The sequence below is a fragment of the Helianthus annuus genome, chromosome 8, assembly GCF_002127325.2.
Source record: "Helianthus annuus cultivar XRQ/B chromosome 8, HanXRQr2.0-SUNRISE, whole genome shotgun sequence".
NCBI classification, from domain to species: Eukaryota; Viridiplantae; Streptophyta; class Magnoliopsida; order Asterales; family Asteraceae; genus Helianthus; species Helianthus annuus.
In genome coordinates, this window is record NC_035440.2 from 112,296,989 (window position 1) to 112,319,138 (window position 22,150).

General features: G+C 40.3%; 1 protein-coding gene across 1 annotated transcript; it reads right to left on the reverse strand.

The window, feature by feature from the left end:
- Positions 1-9,900: 9,900 nt before the first annotated feature.
- Positions 9,901-17,330, reverse strand: LOC110870531. Its single transcript, XM_022119710.1, has 3 exons — positions 16,466-17,330; positions 15,938-16,396; positions 9,901-9,992 (listed from the first exon to the last, which is right to left on the reverse strand). Exons 1-3 carry the CDS (start codon positions 17,328-17,330, stop codon positions 9,901-9,903), a joined length of 1,416 nt encoding a protein of 471 aa, XP_021975402.1.
- Between the last annotated feature and the right edge of the window lie 4,820 nt (positions 17,331-22,150).

The window sequence follows — 22,150 nt, forward strand, 5'->3', positions numbered from 1 at the left end:
CATCACAGTAGACAATAAAACCGTCGTTTCCATCGGGCAATGTGAGAACAGGAGCATTGCAAAGCTTATGCTTGAGGGTTTGGAAAGCAGTCTCTTGTTCAGTTCCCCAAACAAAAGACCTGTCTTTATGCGTAAGAGCGGTAAGCGGCACAGCGATCTTGGAGAATCCTTCGATAAATCTTCGATAATAGCCCGCTAATCCGAGAAAAGAACGGACTTCAGACGGGTTCTTTGGCCTAATCCAGCTCTTAACTGCTTCAATCTTTGCAGGATCGACATGGATATCTTGACTATTCACGATGTGACCCAGAAACTGAACCTCTTCTAGCCAGAATTCACACTTGGAGAACTTGGCATAAAGTTGATTCCCCTGGAGTAGTTCGAGAACCAAACGTAGATGTTGCACGTGTTCGACTTTTGACTTGGAATAGATCAATACATCGTCGATAAACATGATAACGAAATGGTCCAGATATGGCTTACACACGCGATTCATCAGATCCATGAAAACCGCGGGTGCGTTGGTTAAACCAAAAGGCATAACAACGAACTCATAATGGCCATAGCGAGTGCGAAAGGCGGTTTTGGGTACATCTTCTTCGTGAATGTGTAGCTGATGATAGCCTGAGCGTAGATCGATCTTCGAGAAACACGTAGCACCTTGCAGTTGATCAAACAAATCGTTGATGCGAGGTAGGGGATAGCGGTTCTTGATGGTTAACTTATTCAGCTCCCGATAATCGATACACATCCTGAACGACCCTTCCTTCTTTTTAACGAAGAGGACTGGCGCGCCCCAAGGAGATGTGCTCGGGCGAATAAAACCTTTTTCAAGTAATTCCTGCAGTTGGTTCGAGAGTTCCTGCATTTCGGATGGCGCGAGTCGATAAGGGGCTTTGGCAACGGGGTTAGCTCCAGGAATGCGGTCGATATGGAAGTCGATATCACGACTTGGCGGTAGTCCAGGAAGATCATCAGGGAATACCTGAGGAAATTCACGGACCATAGGAACGTCTTTGACTTCTGTCTTTCTTTTCTTTTCCTTCTCCGCTACTACAATGTTGGCCAAGAAAGCTCTGTATTCCTTGTGGAGATACTTGCTAGCCTGGACGCAGGACATAAGTTTGAGACCTTTCGAAGCAATTTCGCCGTACACACATAATAAATCACCATTCGCGAGCGAGAATCGAATCATTTTATCGAAACACACAACTTCAGCATGGTTTTCATGAAGAAAGTCCATGCCTACTATGACGTCAAAACTTCCGAGTTGCATCGGAATGAGGTCGATTGGAAAGATGTGATTGTTGAGCTCGAGGGTACAATCACGAAGAACATAATTAACGGCGACAGTTCTTCCGGTAGCAGCTTCAACTTCGAATGACGAGGAAGATAAGAGTGCTTACGACTAAGGAGCTTCTCGAATTCAAACGACACAAAGCAGTTATCGGCTCCAGTATCAAACAAACATGACGCATAAATACCATTCACAAAGAACGTACCATTAACCACGTTGTTGTCAGCCTGGGCTTGACGAGCATTGATGTTGAAGGTTCTGGCGCGTGCTGCTTGTTGTTGCTGCGAAGGCTGTTGCTGCTGCTGCTGGGGCTCTTGCTTCACAACCCTGTTCGGGCACATGTTTGCAAAGTGGTTTGGATCACCACATGCAAAGCAGACTCGAGCATTGATCGCGGGTGCCTGAGCTACTTGTTGGCCTTGCGGGGCTGGGAGTAGAGCTTGATGAGCAGTGGCAGGAGCTGCGGTGTTCCGGGGACCATAGCGACAGATGGCAGTGAAATGACCGTACAAATTGCAATGAGCGCAGAAACGACAGGCAAGACCCACCGGATGATGATATGAGCATGTCGAGCAGAGCGGGTGGGGACCTATGTATGCACGCTGTGCTGGCGGTGCATGAGTAACTGGTGTTGGTCAATGATGAGACTGCTGCTGAGCCGGTACGGCTTGCAGAGGGGCAGCAGTGGTAGTGACAACACAGTTCTTGTTGCTGGAGCTGCTGTTGTTGTGCTTCTTCTTGCGGCGTGATGACTTAGACGGTTGAGCAGTGGCGGTTTCGGTGGTCGGTGCAGTGGTGGCTTGATGCAGAGACTTGGAGGGCTTATCCCAGAAACCAGCCTTTACTCGCTTGTCGTTGATTTCGGCGGCAAGCAAGTAAGTCTCTTCAATTGATGAGGTCTTTGTGGCATGAACAAAATCGGCAACACAATCGGGTAGAGCTCGAATGTACTTCTTGATTGCTATCTCTGCGTCTTGACTTGATTGGGACAGATAATGCTGAGCTGCTTAAAGCGAGCAGTCAGGGCAGCGTTGTCTCCATCCTTCTGCTTAATGTTCCAAAACTCGTCCTCCAGCTTTTGGCGTTCATGGGGAGGGCATAATTCGTCCATCATAATGGCTTTCAGCTCTTCCCAAGTCAACTCATAAGCTTCATCATTCCCGTGTTTGTTTCGTTCGGCCGTCCACCAGTCTAGAGCTCGAGACTGGAAGACGCCGGTTGCGTTTAGGGTACGGAGATTTTCTGGACAGCTGCTTTGGCACAGAGTGACTTCAACAGAATCAAACCATTGAAACATAGCTGTTGGGCCATCTTCTCCGGTGAATTCCTTTGGTCCGCATGCCTTGAACTGTTTGAAACTGAAAACAGTCTTGGCAGCATCTTTTGGAGCTTCAATTCTCGACTCCTCGGATGATTTGCTGACGTTCTCATAAACCTCACTCGCAGCTTTTGCTACTTGTTTGGCGATGATAGCAGCAAGACGTTTGTCCCTCTTTTCTTGGCGAGTAAGTGGGGTTCGGTGTCCAGATGACGACATTGTCTTCAACGGATATCGTCGTAGGTCTCAGACACATCATAATCGAATCTCACCTCACATGTCTATTACTTACTAAAGCTTAGGAGCACGATGAAGCATGTATCACATAAACACATAGGCACATAACCACAGATTCACGTAGTCACAGAAGCACATAAACATGTAAGCACGTAGGGCACAGAAGCACATAAACACAGGAGCACATACGCATTCAATCACAGAGGCAGTCAGAATACAGAAACCTATCATTCAAAGCTCGCGAGTCGTTTGAATATAGCGATCGCTTATAATATATTGAATAGTATAGTAATAGCGTATAGCATAATGTCGTCCACATTTTAGCGACCTGTTAGGGTATTGAGATAGAAGAGCAATGCGGGTTGTGTGTGTCGATCGAAGTGAGAGCAAAAATCGAATAAATATCAAAATTAAACACATAAACAGTTAAACACACATAAAATCACAGAGTCATCAGAGTCAGCAGTTGCGGGCTCAGAATCAAAATATGTACAAATCTAGAAATAGATTGTCTGCGGCTATTAGACATTGACTACCCAAAGCGATTCGACTATTCTCAAAGACTTGCCATCACATTCCGACTTCGGCATCGGCCTCGGCCTCGATTCTTGGGCATTCGGCACGCATTCCCCTAGTCATATCGTGAGTTCAGGTTGTTGGAGTCCGTCGAGGCTTTGGTGAGAGTTTTAGTAAAATCCATGGACAAGCCGTCAAGGTTAGGGTTTCACCCCTGGCTTGACAACTTCCCCTTGATTTTAGTAAAATAGAGGAGATTATTCATCAAAATATGGATTTCACTCCTGGTTTGGTATAATTCTCCCCGTTAAACAAGCGTTCATCATTGAAAAAGTATAATGAAGAGATCATTGATAAGTTGATAAAACAGCATTGATTAAGCAATTTAGTCGAGAGTTTGCGGTTTTCACACCTAATCTTGGCTAAATTGCTTTCTCATTATTGAAAATTCGAGTGCGGTGATAGTGTAGAGTAAGCGAGAATAACGAGATTAGCATGTATGTTCCTAACTATAGTCTAGGTCTCTAAGACATCGACCCGGACTAGGTCGAGTCTGCCTAATTCCCTATAGTTATGGCTCTGATACCAATCTGTCACACCCCAACCGATGGCGGAATCATCGGGGCGCGGCACTGAGCGAAACAGATTGTCCAGAAGTTTCCATAATATTTATCATTACTATTCAATTTAAATAATACGTCCCATACCGTATCTCAAACAGTAAATAAATTATTACAGACAAAATCCAGGCAAATATTTTGTTCCGACAACTCAGATTTAAATAAACAACAATTGTTTATCTGCTTCTAGAGACCCTTAATTTGAATACTACAGACAACTATTTGTTGGGCTCTAGAGCTTTATTCTAGCCTCGCTTTCCTAGCAGATAAGCATCTTAAACACCTATCACATACGTTAAAATAAAGTCAATACATAAAATGTAAAGGTGAGCATACAAGTTTGATAATAGCATAATAGAGTTCGAAATAGTTTACGCATAACCAGCACGTACACAGAGGAAAATGAAGCATGTTAATTATCAACATGGATCTATCGATACCAATGACTGCGGGTTGACTACCCGAGGCAGTTCGCAATACATGATTACCACCGTAATCCATGCAAGTAATTGTCCTTAACAACCCCCGTGTGAACGGGTGCTGAGTCCAAACTATAGTACCATCGTTGTTAAGGCAGGTAGACAGCATTCCACGTGTAAACATAACAACAAGCATTCATTTAGTCATGTAATACATGCGGTAACGGTTAGCGTTTAAAATGTTGCGTAGTGTGTTCGATGTGATTTCGTATAAGTAACGTATGTAACACCCAAAAGTGCTGAAAGCAAAAAGGGGTCGAGTATACTCACAGAGGTTGATGGATTGAAGGGAGCGCTTGAGAGTAGGGTTAGCCTGAATAGTTCGATAGCTTAACGATAAGCAACGTGTAAAACGGAAAGCAAGTGTTGGAGGGTCAGACAGCTGGTCGATCGGACGGCTGACCATTCGGTTGACAGTCCGTTCGGACAGCTGTCCGGTCGGTTGGTAGGCCGATCGGATGGCTGTTCGAGTGGATTGTTTCTTCCTTAGAGTAGGATGTGTTTGTGTATGACGGTTTGACCTTTTGAAGTTTTTGTTGTAGCATTTGAAAACATTGAAGTATCCTTACCTTTCAGGTTGGTCGATCGGACGGTCGTTCGATCAGGCAACCTGTTCGGTTAGGTACCTCAGCAAAAACAAGTTCTCAGCAGGGTGGTACCTGATCGGACGGCTGTTCGATCGGGTGGCACTCCTGGTGCGTCGAACATGTTGAAAAATCGATTAAGTGTTGAAGTGTAGTATCTCATGATCCGAAGAGTAATTCAATCGAACGGTAGTCCTATCGAATAGCAGTTCGTTCAATACTCAACTTCAAAAGAATAAATTGATTAAGTGTGGGAACATGTGCTAGCCGATCGGCTGGCCAGTTGATCGGCTGACTGTCCGTTCGGACAGCAGTCCGATCGGTCAGCACCCTGACCTGGTCGGCCTGTTCGTTTAACACTTGGTTATTCTGATTATTTGTCGTTTTATCGAGGTATTTTGAGAACGAGTCAAACCACAAAAAACTCGTCTCTACTTGGTTCTCCTGATCGGACAGGAATCACCCAAACCCGGTCAGTGACTGTTCGGGACGGTTGTTTAATGTTTAACCCGAAATCGGTGAACCTCGTGGATAGAATCTGGTTCTTGAACCGCACAACCACTAGAATGATTAGTAAGTCGGTACAAGCTCCGTCTCTATCGGTTTGAAGGCATTTAGTGTAAAAGAGTTGAAAGAAGGTTGGAAAACCATCCTTCAATCCTTTTCACCGTGAATATGTTTAGATCTATGAAAGATCATTGTTTGTTTATGTGGAAATCGGCTAGATCCAAGTTATTCTTGGTGGATTGAGGCCAAATCATGAAGTTCTTCAAGGACCCATGATGACATCATCCTAGAACACTTGAATCTTGATGATTTCACGGTTAAAAGTTATGATTCAAAATATAGAAAGGTGTAGGAGTGCGTGTAGATTAAGAAAGTACAAGATTTAGGACGAAATCTTACCGGAATCGAAAGAAATCTGAGAAAAAGTGAGCTGAGCGTGCTGGTCGGACAGAGGTTTCCAAAAGTAGAAAGTTTGACAATGACAGGGCTATTTATAGGATGCCAAAAGAGGTAAAGGCTGGCCGATCGGTCGGGCAGCATGATCGGACAGCCTGTCTGATCGGACAGCAGTCCGATCGGCTGGCTGTTCGATCGGCTGGTAGCCTGATCGATCAGTCGCCTGATTCGAGTGTTCGGTGCGACGATTTTCGACATTTCGATTTCGATTGCGAGTGATGCGAATGCGATAGAGTTTTCGTTTCAAATTACTTTTAATCCCAACTACTCATATCTTGCACTATCTCTTATCCACCAATTATCATACTATATCTACATATAATCATCCTTGTTTCGTATTCGATTAGCGATTACGATTCGATTGCGTTGAGTTTGATTGCGTTTAGATTGCGATTCGATTGATTACCACACATAACATAAATAAGCATGCACAAGTAACACATAAGGCACACACACACGTATAATAACACCAAAGTTGCATAATTCGAGTTTCGAGTTCGATGATGATTAGATTAGCTTGATTACTGATTAATTGACTTTATCGCATTGTTACTTCCTACTATTCACAGTCGTAAAGCGATTCGTATTGAGAAATATACTTCGATTTTAGCTAATTACTCCACATAATACAGCTAACGTAAAAATATAAAGTAGGCTACTTCAGTCAAAGAAGTCAAGCAGGGATTGAGCAAGGAGTGACAGATCGCAATTAGCGATCTTCTCTTCCTTTGACTTCAATCTTGACTTTGACTTTGACTTTCAGAAACACGGGGTGTTACACCTATGGCTCCCACACCTCCCATTACAGATATGTGATTTTGAACTTATATGAGATAAAAGAACGAACCTAACTGTTAAAGTCGAACTTCGATTAATGTACTAAATATAAAATAAGAACAAATTCTTGTGCTTGTTGACTTTGATTTTGAATATGATGCACCGATTTGACTTTCTAATCGGAAATCACTTTGATTTTCTAATGTGAAAAACCTACATTTTGACTTTCCACCATCGCGACACCATTAAAGCACTTTTGGCCGAAAAATCACGGGGTCGCCGGAGAAGATGACAGGAAAAAATGGGGTGGGGGAATGAAGTAATCGGAGAAGAAGAAAGAAGGAGTGGGGTGGATTTGTTTTTTTATGTTTTATTTATTAGTAAGGGCATTTTGATCATTTCACACCCATTTAACACCAAAATTTAACCCCCATCTAGTGTAGGGACTATCCGAGTAACAATTTGTTAAACCACAGGGAAAAACATGCTATTTTGAAAAGATGGGGACTAAACGTGAAATTATTTATTGTCTATTATTCTATGATATTAGATTTCTCGAATTAATTTTTCCACGTACACCTTTTAAAAAAAACCTCCTACAAAGTTTTTTTCTCAAATATATAACAAGGAATTAAATTAAAAAAAAAAACTACTATTTTAGCAGAATAAAAATTAAGATGATACCTTCTATGGTTTTAGTCATGATGAAAGAACGTATTAAATAACTTTTGGTTTTCTTTCTACATTAAATTGTGTTACATGAAACATTTGTTAAACATTTGATCGAACATGTGACATCACAATGTTTAGGAAGACATGAAACTACCGAACTGCGGCTTGTGGCTAGGTGTAGTCACAAACAAAAATGAAGAGAAAAGAGGTCAAACATTAATGACATCACCACCAGCAATGCACCATGTTGATGAAACTGTCACCAAAAACGCAAACACCGCCATCCACTAGTTTCCAAGGTGGCCAAGCATGAGAAAAAGGTGCACCTCCACGACAAACATATTATAAATTGCAACAAAAGCCGACTACTAAGAGGTAGCCATTAATAAATGTGATCAGATTTTATATAAATTCATTCTCCATTTGCGATAACTTCCTCTTTCTCCTCCTTGATCACAAACGTAATATTGGCGATCCTCCTTGGCCATGAGGGTGGTGTTTGTGGTTTTGGTGTCAGCTACACCACCATGGTAGAATTGCTAGTAGTGAAGTCATGAATGTTTTACCTCTCACCCTATCAACCTGTCTTTTAGAATGCTCCTCCATTTTTCTTGTCATAAATCTTCAGCAGTGAACATATCAATTGTGGAAGCCAATCAATTACTATGTATGCAATAAAATAACAATTCAATCAAGAATCAATGTGATTTAGGTCAAGCAATGCAAATGGGATAACCAAATTGAATGTCAAGAGTGCAACTACTAAACAAAAGAGAACCCCATGCTTAAATCTTAATCACTTATTTAATAACGGATATAGGTTTGTAAATTATTCAAGAACACTTTGTAAGGAATACCTTTCATCGAAATAGGAATTTCGAATTAACTAGTATTCTTGCCCGCCACGTTGCGGCTGGTCACAACGAATTGAACATGTATCGTATTATAAATCAAAATCATTGTGCTTTGCGGCTTCTTTGTCTACTGCTTCCAATTGCAATGTGTCCCTAGCACACAACTGTGCAAAAGTTGTATTTCCCTTTCATCATTGTTCGCGCCCTTTCTTTGGGGCATTTGCTAGTCTATACGGTTAGAGATGATTGTTACTATAACAAAGCGAAACTCCTAGTTTTCAACTTTTTAGTATGAAATTCAATTAGATACTTTCATTTAAATGCCGGCACAATGGGGCAACAGCCATGGTATGTTTATATTAAGCCTACGTTCTTAATAACTTTTTATGCTGATGGTAAAGTTGTATAACATTTCCAGTGATATATGCTACACTAAGGTAACATCATACGCATTAAAAACACCCAAAATAAAAAGGTACATAGAAAAACCAGGGGAAAAACAAACCTTAAGTGCTCGTTCAGTAGCAACCAACGGACAACTCGAACATCAACAAACAAAGTCAAGCTGCCACACATTAATTATGGCACCAGGTTAGGAAAATACCATAAATATAACATCAAAACATAATGTAAAACTGAAAATGAGGCAAAACGAAACAACAAATTCGGAAATGAAAATATACCCAAAAAAGGGGACAATACAGTCAGCAAATAAAGTGTAAAAAACGAATACCCGAAATCTCAAGGGAAGAAATGGAGAGGCCAGCTTTAGAAAACAACATAATGATAAAGAGTATAAAAATAATTGCCCTAAAATATGAACCAAAGACAAAATTGTCAACAACGCAAGACACTATTGTAGTTAATTCGAAAGAAAGTTGGATCAGAGCATACTGACAACTCAAGATAGTCGACTAAAATCATCATTAGAGTGGAGAATCAATGCACAACTACTGCATCATGATATTAAAGAATGACATAAGTTGTTAAAATAAAGACTTTCATACATACAATCCTACAACACATCGGCTTCTTTTTGAAATATCATTTTTTTAATTAAACTTCATGATTTCGTATACAACTGTTGTACATGGAATATGGTTAAACACACACGTAGACAAAGCTTTAGTAAGGCATTCAACCCACATGACATACAACACACACACACACACAATAACAACCAGACCGAGAATGAGAGTCATTCTTTCTGTCCCTAAACAATTCCACAATGGGGGTGCTACGCTTGGATTTTGAGGACGCTAACAATGGATTAAGAAACCAAATTCTAATTCTACAACACTTCTCCAAGTTCATTATCAGTACAAAAGACACATTAAAGAATACTCGCATCTTTTCTATAATTAGCCATTGGTTTGGCATAAGACATCTTAAAGAATACTCACCTCTTTTCTATAACAATTAAGAACTTACCAACCGGCTATATGTAAAGTATCGAATTACAACCAGTTTTTTCTAGTGATCGTTCCTTTATTCGAGTACTTCAACAGCACTTTAGAAAACCTTACGATGCCCCTTTTCAGCAGTAGTGCATAGCGATGTTTCACCCAGCTCATTCACCTCATTCACCACAAACGCCCAAATCTCAGCAACTTTCGCATCGATAACAAGCCGCCAATAACACAACGGTACTCCACCTCATCAAACATGTCTAAAACTGCAATAGCCATATAAACAGAGCATTAAAAGCAAAACGAAGCACATAAAGCATCAGAGAAGAAAGTGATCCATCTTCCTCTGATGGTGCTACTCTAGTTCTCCAGGTAAAAATAAGAATAACAATAATAAAACTTGTTAAATATACAATCAAAAGTTTGAATATGAAACTCTGATATGATTTTATTCAGTTGAATTTAATCAAGTAGCATGAACCTCCTGCAGCTTGCCCCCTTCTTGCACAAGAACCAAGGATCGCACTACAATACAAATGGCAACACTTCTTGCTCTTCTATAAATACTATTTTTCATGATATAACTGAAAGTTGTTCGTCATTGGTCCCCTGCATTATATGACATATTTGATTAAAGCATAAGAATAAGACCTGATTGGTGCTAGAGGCTCAATTGCTGGTAGTTCAGGTGGGTTCGAAATAAGAATGTGAATGAACTGTTCTGCTCTTGAGCTGCCTTAGACCGGTTAGTTTTAAAGGAAGATATACGGTTCAAAACGCACGATTAAGCGAAGACCGGATTAGAATTTGTTTAGACCTTACAAGTTTGTATACTTGTATAATATGGGTAAACTAAACACATTCTGGATTTTGAGACAAAAATGATAAGGTTTGACCCGTTTCGGCTAACTTATGCAAACTAGTTACATATATCGCACCGAACGTGAAAAATGTGTAACGGGTAACCAAATGAGTCATGAACAGGTTTCCTAAGTTAATATGCCTTAATTATGTTGTGATATCAGTAGGATACCTTCCATTATGCCCAAAATGAATTTAAACTCAAATTATGCCTTGTAGGGGTATTTTCGTCATTTTAAAGCTTATAAAAGAGTTTAAATATTAATCTGGGTTTTAGGTCTGATATAATCAGTAAAAATACTTAATTTAATAAGTTATATCAGTAGGGTATTGCATATATGTGAAATTTATCTTTTATAACCAATCTATGCACCGTATGGGCATTTTGGTAATTTCACATAAGCTTTAAAGGTCAAATCTGGAAATCTGAGTTTAAAACTTTTGTTTATGGTTAAAGTATAAGAATTTACTAAAAATATCAGTAGGTATTAAGTTTCATATGCCAAAAATTAGTTTTAGCTTATACTATGCGCTCAAAACGCGTAAAAAGGCGGTTTTAAGCGATTTCTGGGTTTTATAAGAAAAGCTGATATCTTTATCATTCCAGAAGGCTTAAAATATTTTATTTATCTTATAAAATCAGTAGCAAAAAGTTTGGTATCAAAATGTTATGTAAAACTCATTTTATTCAAGAAAAGGGTATAACCGACAATTACCGAATCAAAGCTAGAACCCTATGTTATGCTCAGCTTAAAAATAAATAAAAATTTTTAAAAATCCCAAAATATTATTTTACATCAGTGGGTAAAAAGTTTGGTGTCAAAATTTGGGTTTAGATAAGCTATATGCTAATTATGCCATTTAATTAATAAAAAGCTTCTTAATTACGATATTGAGCATAACTCCTAATCTAGACCTCAGACTGATGTCAAATTTTTAGGACATGTTTATAATTCAGTAATAAAGGTAATTGTCCTCTCACATTTTCAAAATTCTCGTTTTAAGGTCAAAAGGGCATAATGGTCAACATTTAGGCATATAACGGAAACAACAAATGAATCGGATAACTAAGGAACCAAGTTGTATAACCTCAGAGGGTTACACTAACCTATAACCTGGTCCTAATAGAGCTCTAAGGCATTTCTAAAATATGCTACATTGGGTCAGAACTGAAAGTCAAAGCAAAAGTCTACTTTTGGGACTTTCGGTTCCGAACCAAGCCTAAACTGAAAATTATCGGGTTGAACATGTTTAGACATGTTCTTACATTAATTACCAAGTTATATAAGTGATAAAACAGGTTTCATGGCTTCTACATTGTTAATTATGTTTTTTTTTTTTTTGAAAATTAGCTTTATGTTGACCTTTTCCAATTAAGTTTGACCCGACAATTGACCTAGTTGGAGTGGGAATCAGAGGGTGCCCTTTTAAGGGTTTATTACCCATATAATTACCAACTCATAGATACTTTCAATTCGAGAATTGACTAGACCATTAGTGATTAATCACTAAGTCAAACCTTAATTACGACGGTTTTGACTTTAGGCCATTAAACTAATAAAACACGATTAAGAGAGATTAAGGAAGCTTACTGAAGTCCTTAGTACGAAAAATGAAGGTTAGAGAATCCTGCTTGAGGTCCAGAGAGCTCCAGAATAAGAGTTATGAATAAATTTTGCAAGTGTGCTCATGAACTAGCAAACAATTTTCTTATATAGCCAAAGAAAGCTCACAAGATCATCCCACATAAGTCTAGGATTGATCCCAGATGAGTACAAGTGCCCCCTATGCATGAAATACCATTGGCCAAGCTCTTGGAATCGAAAACCATGCTCATAAGTCGGTTTAACCTGCTGAACAGGCACCTGCCATGCATTTTCTATTGCTGGCAGTTTCACGCGGCCCGCGTAAGACCTAGACAAGGTCTACGCGGCCGGTATGGTTCCCAGACTCCGGTCACAAGTTTCACAGATTTGCATTTTAGGTCCCTGGTCCTTCAAATCTTTATTTTAACTTGTTTTTATTACATTTTAACCCCCAAACTTGACTTTTAAGGACTCTAAGTCATAAACCAACTTCGTTAAGTCCCCGGTTATTTATATGATCGCCAAAAAGTCTTAAATTTCAATGTTGACGCTTTTAATCCCTCACTTACGAATGTTAGCATAACTTTCTCATATGAAATCGAAACCTTGTGAAATTTTTATCACTTATTCTAGTGAGCATAATTAATTGTTATATAGCTTCGGGTTCGCTAAAAGGTCACTCAAAGGTATAAATTAAACATGTTGACACTTTTAACCCTTGCGGTTTGTAAACTTTCACTTTCTTCCCCAAATGGCTTTGTATAATTCATAATTCATTCGTTTAAGGGTATAAACATCGTGTAGGGTCGTTGAAAGGTATAATTATCCACTGTTGACACTTTGAATCCTTTTACACACATATTTTCTTTGTTTGTCAACTTTAGTCCTTCATATATAATCTATTACACGTTTAAAGCTCATGACACATGTCTTCATTATATTAGACATGATTTTTCGAGGTGTTACATCCTCACCCCCTTAAAAGAAATCTCGACCTCAAGATTTACTGAAATAAATGAGGGTACTTCTCTTTCATTGTGGATTCTACCTCCCACGTGTACTCGGGACCTCTACGAGCATCCCATTTAACCTTTACAATCGGCACTTGCTTCCTTCGAAGCTTTTTAATCTGTAGATCCTCAATCGACAAAGGCTTTTCTACAAACTTTAAGCTCTCATCAATATGCACATCCGTATGTGGTATGACTAGTGATTCATCAGCTAGACATTTCTTCAGATTGCAGATGTGGAATACATTATGAATACCACTGTGCTCTTCAGGCAGGTTTAACTTATAAGCCACTGTTCCGACACATTCGATGGTCTCGAATGGTCCTATATATCTTGGGCTTAACTTGCCTTTCTTACCAAATCGCATTACCCCTTTCCAGGGTGATACCTTCAGTAACACTTTGTCACCAACCTCGAACTTTAGAGGTTTACGCCTTTTGTCTGCGTAGCTTTTCTGCCTATCTCTGGCAGCTTTGAGATGATCTCTTATTTGCACAATCTTGTATGTCCTCTCCAGGACTATATCAAGTCCTTTTAGTTGGACATCCAACAAACGGGCGTCTTGCACTTCCTTCCATATAGCTCTTCAAAAGGTGCAACTTGTATACTGGAATGATAGCGATTATTGTATGAGAATTCGATCAATGGAAGATGATTATCCCAACTCCCACCTAGATCAATAACATAAGCTCGTAGCATATCTTCGAGTGTTTGAATAGTACGCTCGCTTTGACCATCCATCTGAGGATGATATGCTGTGCTGAAGTTCAATCGAGTGCCTAGGGATTGCTGAAAACTTTTCCAGAAATGCGATGTATACCTCGTATCCCTATCAGAGATGATAGACACTGGCACCCCACGGAGAGATACAATCTCGTCCACGTACAGCTGAGCTAACTTATCTGAGCTGTGTGTTTCTTTAATAGGTAGGAAGTGGGCTGACTTGGTCAGTCTATCCACTATTACCCAAATAGTATCATTTCCTCGCTTTGTCTTTGGTAACTTGGTGGTAAAATCCATAGTCACCATCTCCCACTTCTAGGTGGGAAGTTCAGGCTGTTGCAGCAATCTTGATGGCTTCTGATGTTCTGCTTTAACTTGAGCACATGTCAGACATTTGGCCACATAAGTGGCTATAGACTTTTTCAAGCCTATCCACCAATAATTCGCCTTTAAGTCCTGGTACATTTTATCACTTCCAGGATGAACAGAATACTTGGAACTGTGGGCTTCTTGAAGGATAACATCCCAAAGTCCTCCATAGATTGGAATCCATATTCGTCCATTCAATCTTAGGATTCCATCCTTGTCATATGATAATTGTTCAGCAGTGACTCCCAACTTTTCATTAGGATAGTTAGTTTCCAGCACAGCTTCTTTCTGTGCGGCTAAGAACCTTTCATTCAAACTATTCTTCAATTCAATGCTCTTGGCATTGATTCTTATGGGCTTAACCCTTTCCTTCCTGCTCAAAGCATCGGCGACTACATTCGCCTTGCCCGGATGGTATCGGATTTCACAATCATAGTCGTTTAAAGTCTCCATCCATCGATGTTGTCTCATGTTTAAGTCCTTCTGATTAAATAGGTGTTGAAGGCTCTTGTGATCAGAATAGATCACACACTTGGTTCCATACAGGTAATGCCTCCAAAGCTTCAGTGCAAATACAACGGCACCCAACTCCAAATTGTGGGTGGTGTAATTCTTCTCGTGCACATTTGATTGTCGAGAAGCATAGGCAATAACCTTGTCTTTCTGCATGAGCACACATCCCATACCAGTGTGTGATGTGTCGCAGTATACTACAAATTCCTCTATTCCCTCAGGCAATGTCAACACAGGTGCATTGCTCAACTTCTGCTTAAGAATGTCAAAGGATTCTTGTTGCTTAGGACCCCAATCAAACTTGATATTCTTGCGGGTTATTGAAGTTAGGGGCGCTGCAATCCTTGAGAAGTTTTCAATAAAACGTCTATGATATCCTGCTAAACCCAAGAAACTACGAATCTCTGTGGGTGTCTTCGGCTCTTGCCAATTCATGATAGCTTCAATCTTAGCGGGATCCACCTGGATACCACGCTCACTCACAACATGTCCAAGAAATTGGACTTTACGAAGCCAAAACTCACACTTTGAAAACTTGGCGTAGAGCTTTTCATGTTGAAGGAGTTTAAGAATACAACGGAGGTGCATCTCATGATCAGCTTGATTCTTCGAATAAATAAGTATGTCATCAATGAAGACGATGACAAATTTCTCCAAGTAAGGCTTGCAGACACGACTCATGAGATCCATGAACGCTGCCGGTGCATTAGTGAGCCCAAAAGGAATCACTAGGAACTCGTAGTGACCATAACGAGTTCTAAAGGCAGTCTTGTGCACATCTTCATCCCTAACCTTCAACTGATGGTAGCCTGACCTCAAATCGATCTTGGAGAAGTATCTTACCCCTTGTAATTGATCGAACAAATCATCGATCCTGGGCAATGGATATCTATTCTTGATAATGACCTTGTTAAGCTCGCGATAATCGATATATAAACGCATTGATCCTTCCTTCTTCTTTACAAACAGGATTGGTGCTCCCCAAGGAGACGAACTAGGTCTAATAAAACCTTTGGCTAACAAATCATCCAGTTGAGTCCTCAACTCTTTCATCTCTGTTGGTGCTAACCTGTAAGGTGCTCTTGCAACAGGTGCTGCTCCCGGTATAATGTCGATTCTCAACTCCACTTGTCTGTCTGGTGACAAACCAGGTAATTCTTTAGGGAATACCTCTGGATATTCGGAAATGATAGGGATGTCTTCCTTCTTGGGCTTTAGTTCATCAATAGTTACCTGTGCCATGTAAATGACATAACCCTTCTTCAAACATCTTGACGCCTTAAGCATAGACACCTGCTTAGGCAACCCATACTGAGTGTCTCCCTGTATGGTAAGTGGCTCACCATACGGGGTCTTGATCATCACTTGTTTCTTGTCACAAACAATCTGAGCTTGGTTATGAGATAACCAATCCATTCCTATCACTACATCGAAACCAGCTAATTTCGGAGGAAGTAAAGATAACAGAAAGGAGTGGTTCCTAATGGATATAAAACATCCATCTAACACCGTTGAAGCAGTTTCTATGGTACCATCGGCCAATTCTACTTCATACTTTATGCTTAGGGTCTTAATAGGCAAATTTAACAACTTACAAAACTTATCATCTACAAATGACTTATCCGCACCCGAATCAAATAACACCCTTGCAAAAACAACATTTATAAGGAAGGTACCTGTTATCACATTATCATCCTGAACTGCTTCCCGTGCATCCATTCGAAAGACCCTAGCATTGGTCTTTTTGGCTTCATCAGGCCTTTTGGCATACTTAGGGCAGTTGGACTTGATGTGCCCCTTTTTGTTACAGTTATAGCACGTCGCATCCTTTATTTTCTTGCAGTCTAACATCTTGTGCTCAGAAGACTTACAAATCCCACAAGCTCTCGGCTGTGATTGGGATTTCGATTCATACCTGCATTTACCCAGATGACGTTTCTTGCAAACTTTACACTTGGGCTTTTCACCTGACTGCTGATCATCCTTTCTAAACCCGGAACTCTTCTTGTGCTCGGAGTTCCCTTTGTGCTTCTTATTGGAATTTCGTGAGTTCTCATCCTCACGTTTCCTCTTTCCCTCATCCGAATGCCTAAGCGATCTCTGATTGACCGCATCAAGGGTAAGAGACAAAGATAAATCAGCTGCTGACCTAAAAGTAGCAGGTCGAGATGCCTTTACACTGGCCTTGATCTCCAGGGCTAAACCCCCAATGAAACGAGCTATTCGCTTTGGTTCCGACGTCACCAAGTAAGGAACCAATCGAGACATGGTATTGAAGCTGGTGAGGTATGCTTGACAGTCTAAATTTTTCATCACCAAAGATAAGAAGTCGGACTCGATTTTCTCAACTTCATGTTGAGGACAGTAATTCTCCTTGATCAACGTCATAAACTGATCCCAAGACAGATTGTACAATGGAATCTTTCCAGTAGCTTGGATCAAAGACCTCCACCAAGCTAGTGCCTCACATTTGAACGACTGAGATACAAACTTCACCACATCCCTATCAGCGCAACCACTGATGTCAACCATAGTATCCATTTCGTCTAACCATGTCATGCATTCAATAGCTCCTTTTTCCCCAGTGAAATCCCTGGGTTTGCAGGAGACAAAATACTTATAGGTACAGGTCTTTGTACGTGGTTCACGATCAAATACAATCTTCTTTGATGGAACACTGTGTTGATTCGAGGAGTGTCGATCATCATCCTTCTTCGAATCGTGTTGTTTAGAAGGTGGCTTACTATGAGCCTCAGAGTGAGTCTTAGGGTGAGATTTGGAATGGGGTACTGATAAGGTTTTGCTATGTGTACCACTTGATTCCCTTAGCTGTCTATCCACAGCTTTAGCAATGGCACTATCGATTAATGCTCGAAGTTCATCCCTAGTTATATTAATTCTGGTTGTATCATGATTTTCCAAAGGGTGACTGTTGACTTCCTCAGACCTTGCCATATAGCTTGATTGCTACATAAAATGATGACAATTATTTATTCAGGAGTCTAATACAGTACTATCATTCTTGATGATTTATTAACCATGGTATTAATAACCATATTGGTTAATTTGTTAAATATATTCATTCAGGATTTTTATTATAATAACCCATAGTTATAATTAAGATATAATAATGGCACAAAAGGTCAAGTCACAAGGACAAATTTAAATTATAAGCCAAGATTTTATAGATTCGAGACATTGAGGCTTGAATCATAGTTCTTTACCTCTTCTTGACAGGGAGTCGTAGACTACAACTGTCTTTTGTCTTATATGACAATGAATATGGCCCGTAGGCATTACATCACTAATGGATGTTTAATTAATAAATAAGGAAAGGATTTGAAAGAATCCAATATAAGGATGACTTACGCGATTTTATTGAATCACATTTTCCAGGAATGTTAACATGTTTTCAGATGTTAACAAGGATCTGAATCTTAATAAGGAACTGCCATCTTGGCCCTGTCCTTATATGACATATGGACTAGGCTTTGCCTTTAAGATTTTATTTTATATAATGGCAGATCTTATAGAAGGAATGATAATTTTTATTTATTTCATATTTTATATTTATGCATATAATTGACAAAAATGAAATTTTAAATTCAACATTCCACTAAAATTAAAAGAGTACATGATTGCCCTAAACGGGACTTTTTAACAGAATAACTTGCCCACACAGGGGCTAACAGAAATGACATGCCCACGCAGGGGCTAAACTGGAAAAACAAGTCCTCGCAGGGACTGAATACAGAAATAGATGTCCACGCAGGGACTTGATTTAAAACCAGGAAGTTACAATACAAATAAATAAATAAGGAATCTTCAAAAATCCCTTTTCTTGCTCTTCCCCTTGATTAAACTTGCCAAACCCTTGAGAAATCCTCGGTTGTTCCTACGCTCTTCTTGTACTTCCCGCTCCACCTGGCTCAACCTTTGGAGAATCTCCTGTTGTTGCTCTGGCGGTATCAATGGCGGCTGCGGCGGCTGCTGATACGGAGATTGAGGAGGTGGCGGGTGTTGGTACCCATAAGCTGGGTATCCAACTCCCCAGGGAGCTCCATAGGGCCCTTCAGGGTGGAGAGCATTGTAGTTCGCCGCTACAAGGTATGGGTCGGCTTCAGCATAGTTGTAGTTAGTGTGGGCTGGCTGTTCAAAAGGGTTGTACGCCGCTGAACCGGCGTAGGCGGGAATCGGGTTGTCATAACCCATCGGTGGTGGTGCGACTGGCCCAGAGTCCACCTCAGAAATGGGGTTTGGCCCACCTATCTGTGGGTCTTCATATAGTGGCGGGTAATGACTGCCACTCGAAGGTTGAGGGGTGCTGATACGCACTCCTCCTCGCATGGACATCAGTGCGTTTGATCTTCTCCGCCTCGGTGGCTCCGGAGGCGGCTGCTGAACTGGCGGCGGTGGCGGTGGAGTGACTGCTACAAAACGTGAATCCTCGGAGGGATCCTGCTGCTGCTGCTGCTGAGGCTCTGAGTGGTAGGAGAGAGTAAACACCCAATTGTATTGGGCAAATCTAGCCTCGTAGCTGTCTGTACCACGATAATGTGATCCATGAAATGATGACCCATCTGAGATCTCGATGGGGTGAGTAGGTGTCCCGGATGGAGGTTCGGCGGGATCGGTATCTTCATCCATGTCCATAGCATGGTCACCGGAGAAGTGGTCTTCTGGCCCCAATGGGTTAAAACCCACTGGTTCAACAATTAGGTTTGCCGGGTTGAACCGGCTCTGGAAATAGGGTGTTGGGTCATTGAAGGAGTGGTGTGAGTTTGAGCGTTGGAGAGGGATGAAGGAGTGATGAGAGTTGTGGGGCTCGTTTTCCGACTGCAGCCCAAACGAATGGTGGTAGGAGTGATGAACTTAGCGAGACGGATCGCCTCGCGGGCTCCAAATAGGTCCCCCAATATTCCTGAGGACTTGTGCTCATGGTTACCGATGGGGTTCGCCGGTGAGAAGGTCTGGCTTCATGGCCGTGGCCAGTAATTGGCGCCTTGCCTCGTCCTCTCCTGAACCTTGGTGGCATTTTGTTAAACCTGTCAAAATAAACAAAAGGAAAACAATAAAGGACAAAATAAAATAAATTAGGATTAGTCCTAAGTTCTTTGCCTAGAATCGGAAGTCGGGGAATGTGCAACTGTGTCATTAAGATTAAATACAAAAGGCTAGTGTTTAATTCGCTCAATGTTGGCTCTGATACCAACCTGTCACACCCCGATATTTCTACGTATTACCGGTGGGCCCGGTGGGGAGTATCGTGACGTAGTTGATATCATCATAGACAATTTATCACAGTTTAATACACAGCGGAAGTCGAAAGATAAAATCATTACAAACCGAATGAAAATATCAAAGTATTACAAACGGAATGTAAAGGATCCACAGGCGGATCAAAGATAAAAAGGATCATTGTTCAACAAATTTTAACATCTAAGCTTACAAGACTCTTTATTGATGCTAGGACTAGCCAGCCTATTCCGTCTTGTAGGATCGTGTTTTGACCCGAACGAGTCTATCAGAGGAGTTTTGATCAGATACAGGTGCGAAAAAAAGTACCTGACGTAGAAACAGCTAGATATTCTCTTAAATCACTTTTCTGATTGATTTGACAACGTTTACATTCAATTCTCATACCGGCAACACCTCGGTATGGAAATCAGAATCGTTACAAATGAGATCCGCTTATGGCTATATATAGTATTGGTAGGTTCCCATATTCGTACATGTCCAAATAAGCGAACCTAACATGTTCCCATATTCGTACATGTTTAAATAAGCGGACCTAACAGGTTCCCATATTCGTACATGTTCAGGTTCCCATATACGGACATATCAGGTTCCCATATACGGACATGACAGGTTCCCATATACGAACATGACACATAAGCGGACCTACTCTCTAAAATACATAAACTCTCCAGTTTTCTCGTAAAACGTGCCCTAATCTATACAATACAATGAAAGACTCGATCCAAGACGAAATCAACAGATGTAGTGCACCAACAGACTCCCCCTCAGATGTTGATGGAGTCGACTATCGAGTCACAACAATGCTGTGTCTTCACATCTTCAGTCTTGATCAGTCTCTGGGCTTTTCTTTCTCTCTATCTTCACACTCCCCCTCTCGATTTACTGGTATTCCTTTGTTCTTCAGTAACATCTTCAGGATCGTTGTCTGGCTTTCCATCTAACAGCTTCTCATTTTATCCTGCAAAAACTCTTCCTCAAACCAAACTGAAACTTTATCAGTGACAATATTAATGAACCACTTGAAAGGTTAAATTATGAAAACATTTAATTCCACACAAACACTCCCCCTCAAATATTGCTCATCATGTTTAGCACTCGGAATTTTGAAAATCAGCTTTCCAATACCAGTTGTCGAAAATCTTTTTAAATTTTTGAAACTTTATGCTAAAACACACTGAAAATCTTTTTGAATTTTGAAATAAAGAAACATATAATGCAGTAAAGAAATATTTACAAAACAATATTTTTGTGAGTTCGTGTAAGAGGATCATATCAGTTTATGAGACAAGTCACCAACACCGTTAAGCTTCATTTCATTTTAAGTTCTAAACAATTCACCTAGATTGTCAGTATATTTGTCCACTTAAATTTTCACACAAACTTCAACTGTTCCGAGATACGATATTAATGTTTTAAGAACTTAAACTTATCCATGTGTCCCACTACTTGAATATACTCCCGTATCCAGATCCCAATATTCAGTCTTACAGGTGAGTATACCATAGATGATATCTGTTCAGGGGTTAAATGCGAGGGCCGTGAGAGCTCAGGTCGATACTTCCGTATACGCAGAGAGATGACGGCTTCGACTTTTCGGTGTGTCCCCTTTAGAGGATCTTTTAGTTTCAACAGCAGCGACTATCAATTTTATTGTTTCATCAGCTAGCTGAGGGAGATGCTATGTTTTAAGCATTTGCGGAAAGTATTATCCGGGGACTAGGTTAGTACTTCCATACAGCAGAAGTCCCGGGATAATACCCCAGATATCACTGAGCATAAAGACCTAGTATCTCAGAATAAGGGACCTTTCAAACAAGATTTCAGGGGTTACCTATATATCCAAGTTTGTGTTAACCCACAGAACAAGCAAGTTTGAAATTTAGTTTATATCTCGTCACAATCTACTAAATGTATAAAAACCTACTGGCATATCCTCAGTGAGATTGTTTATCACATATTATCTTTCCAATTCTTTAGCATGTTGTGACAGCTCACTGATGTACTATCATTTCCTCTTTTCACAACGAAACTCATTTTTGAATTTTATCATGTTTTTGGCTTTTTCAAATTTTCTAATGTTTTTGGATTTTCTGAAATTTTCT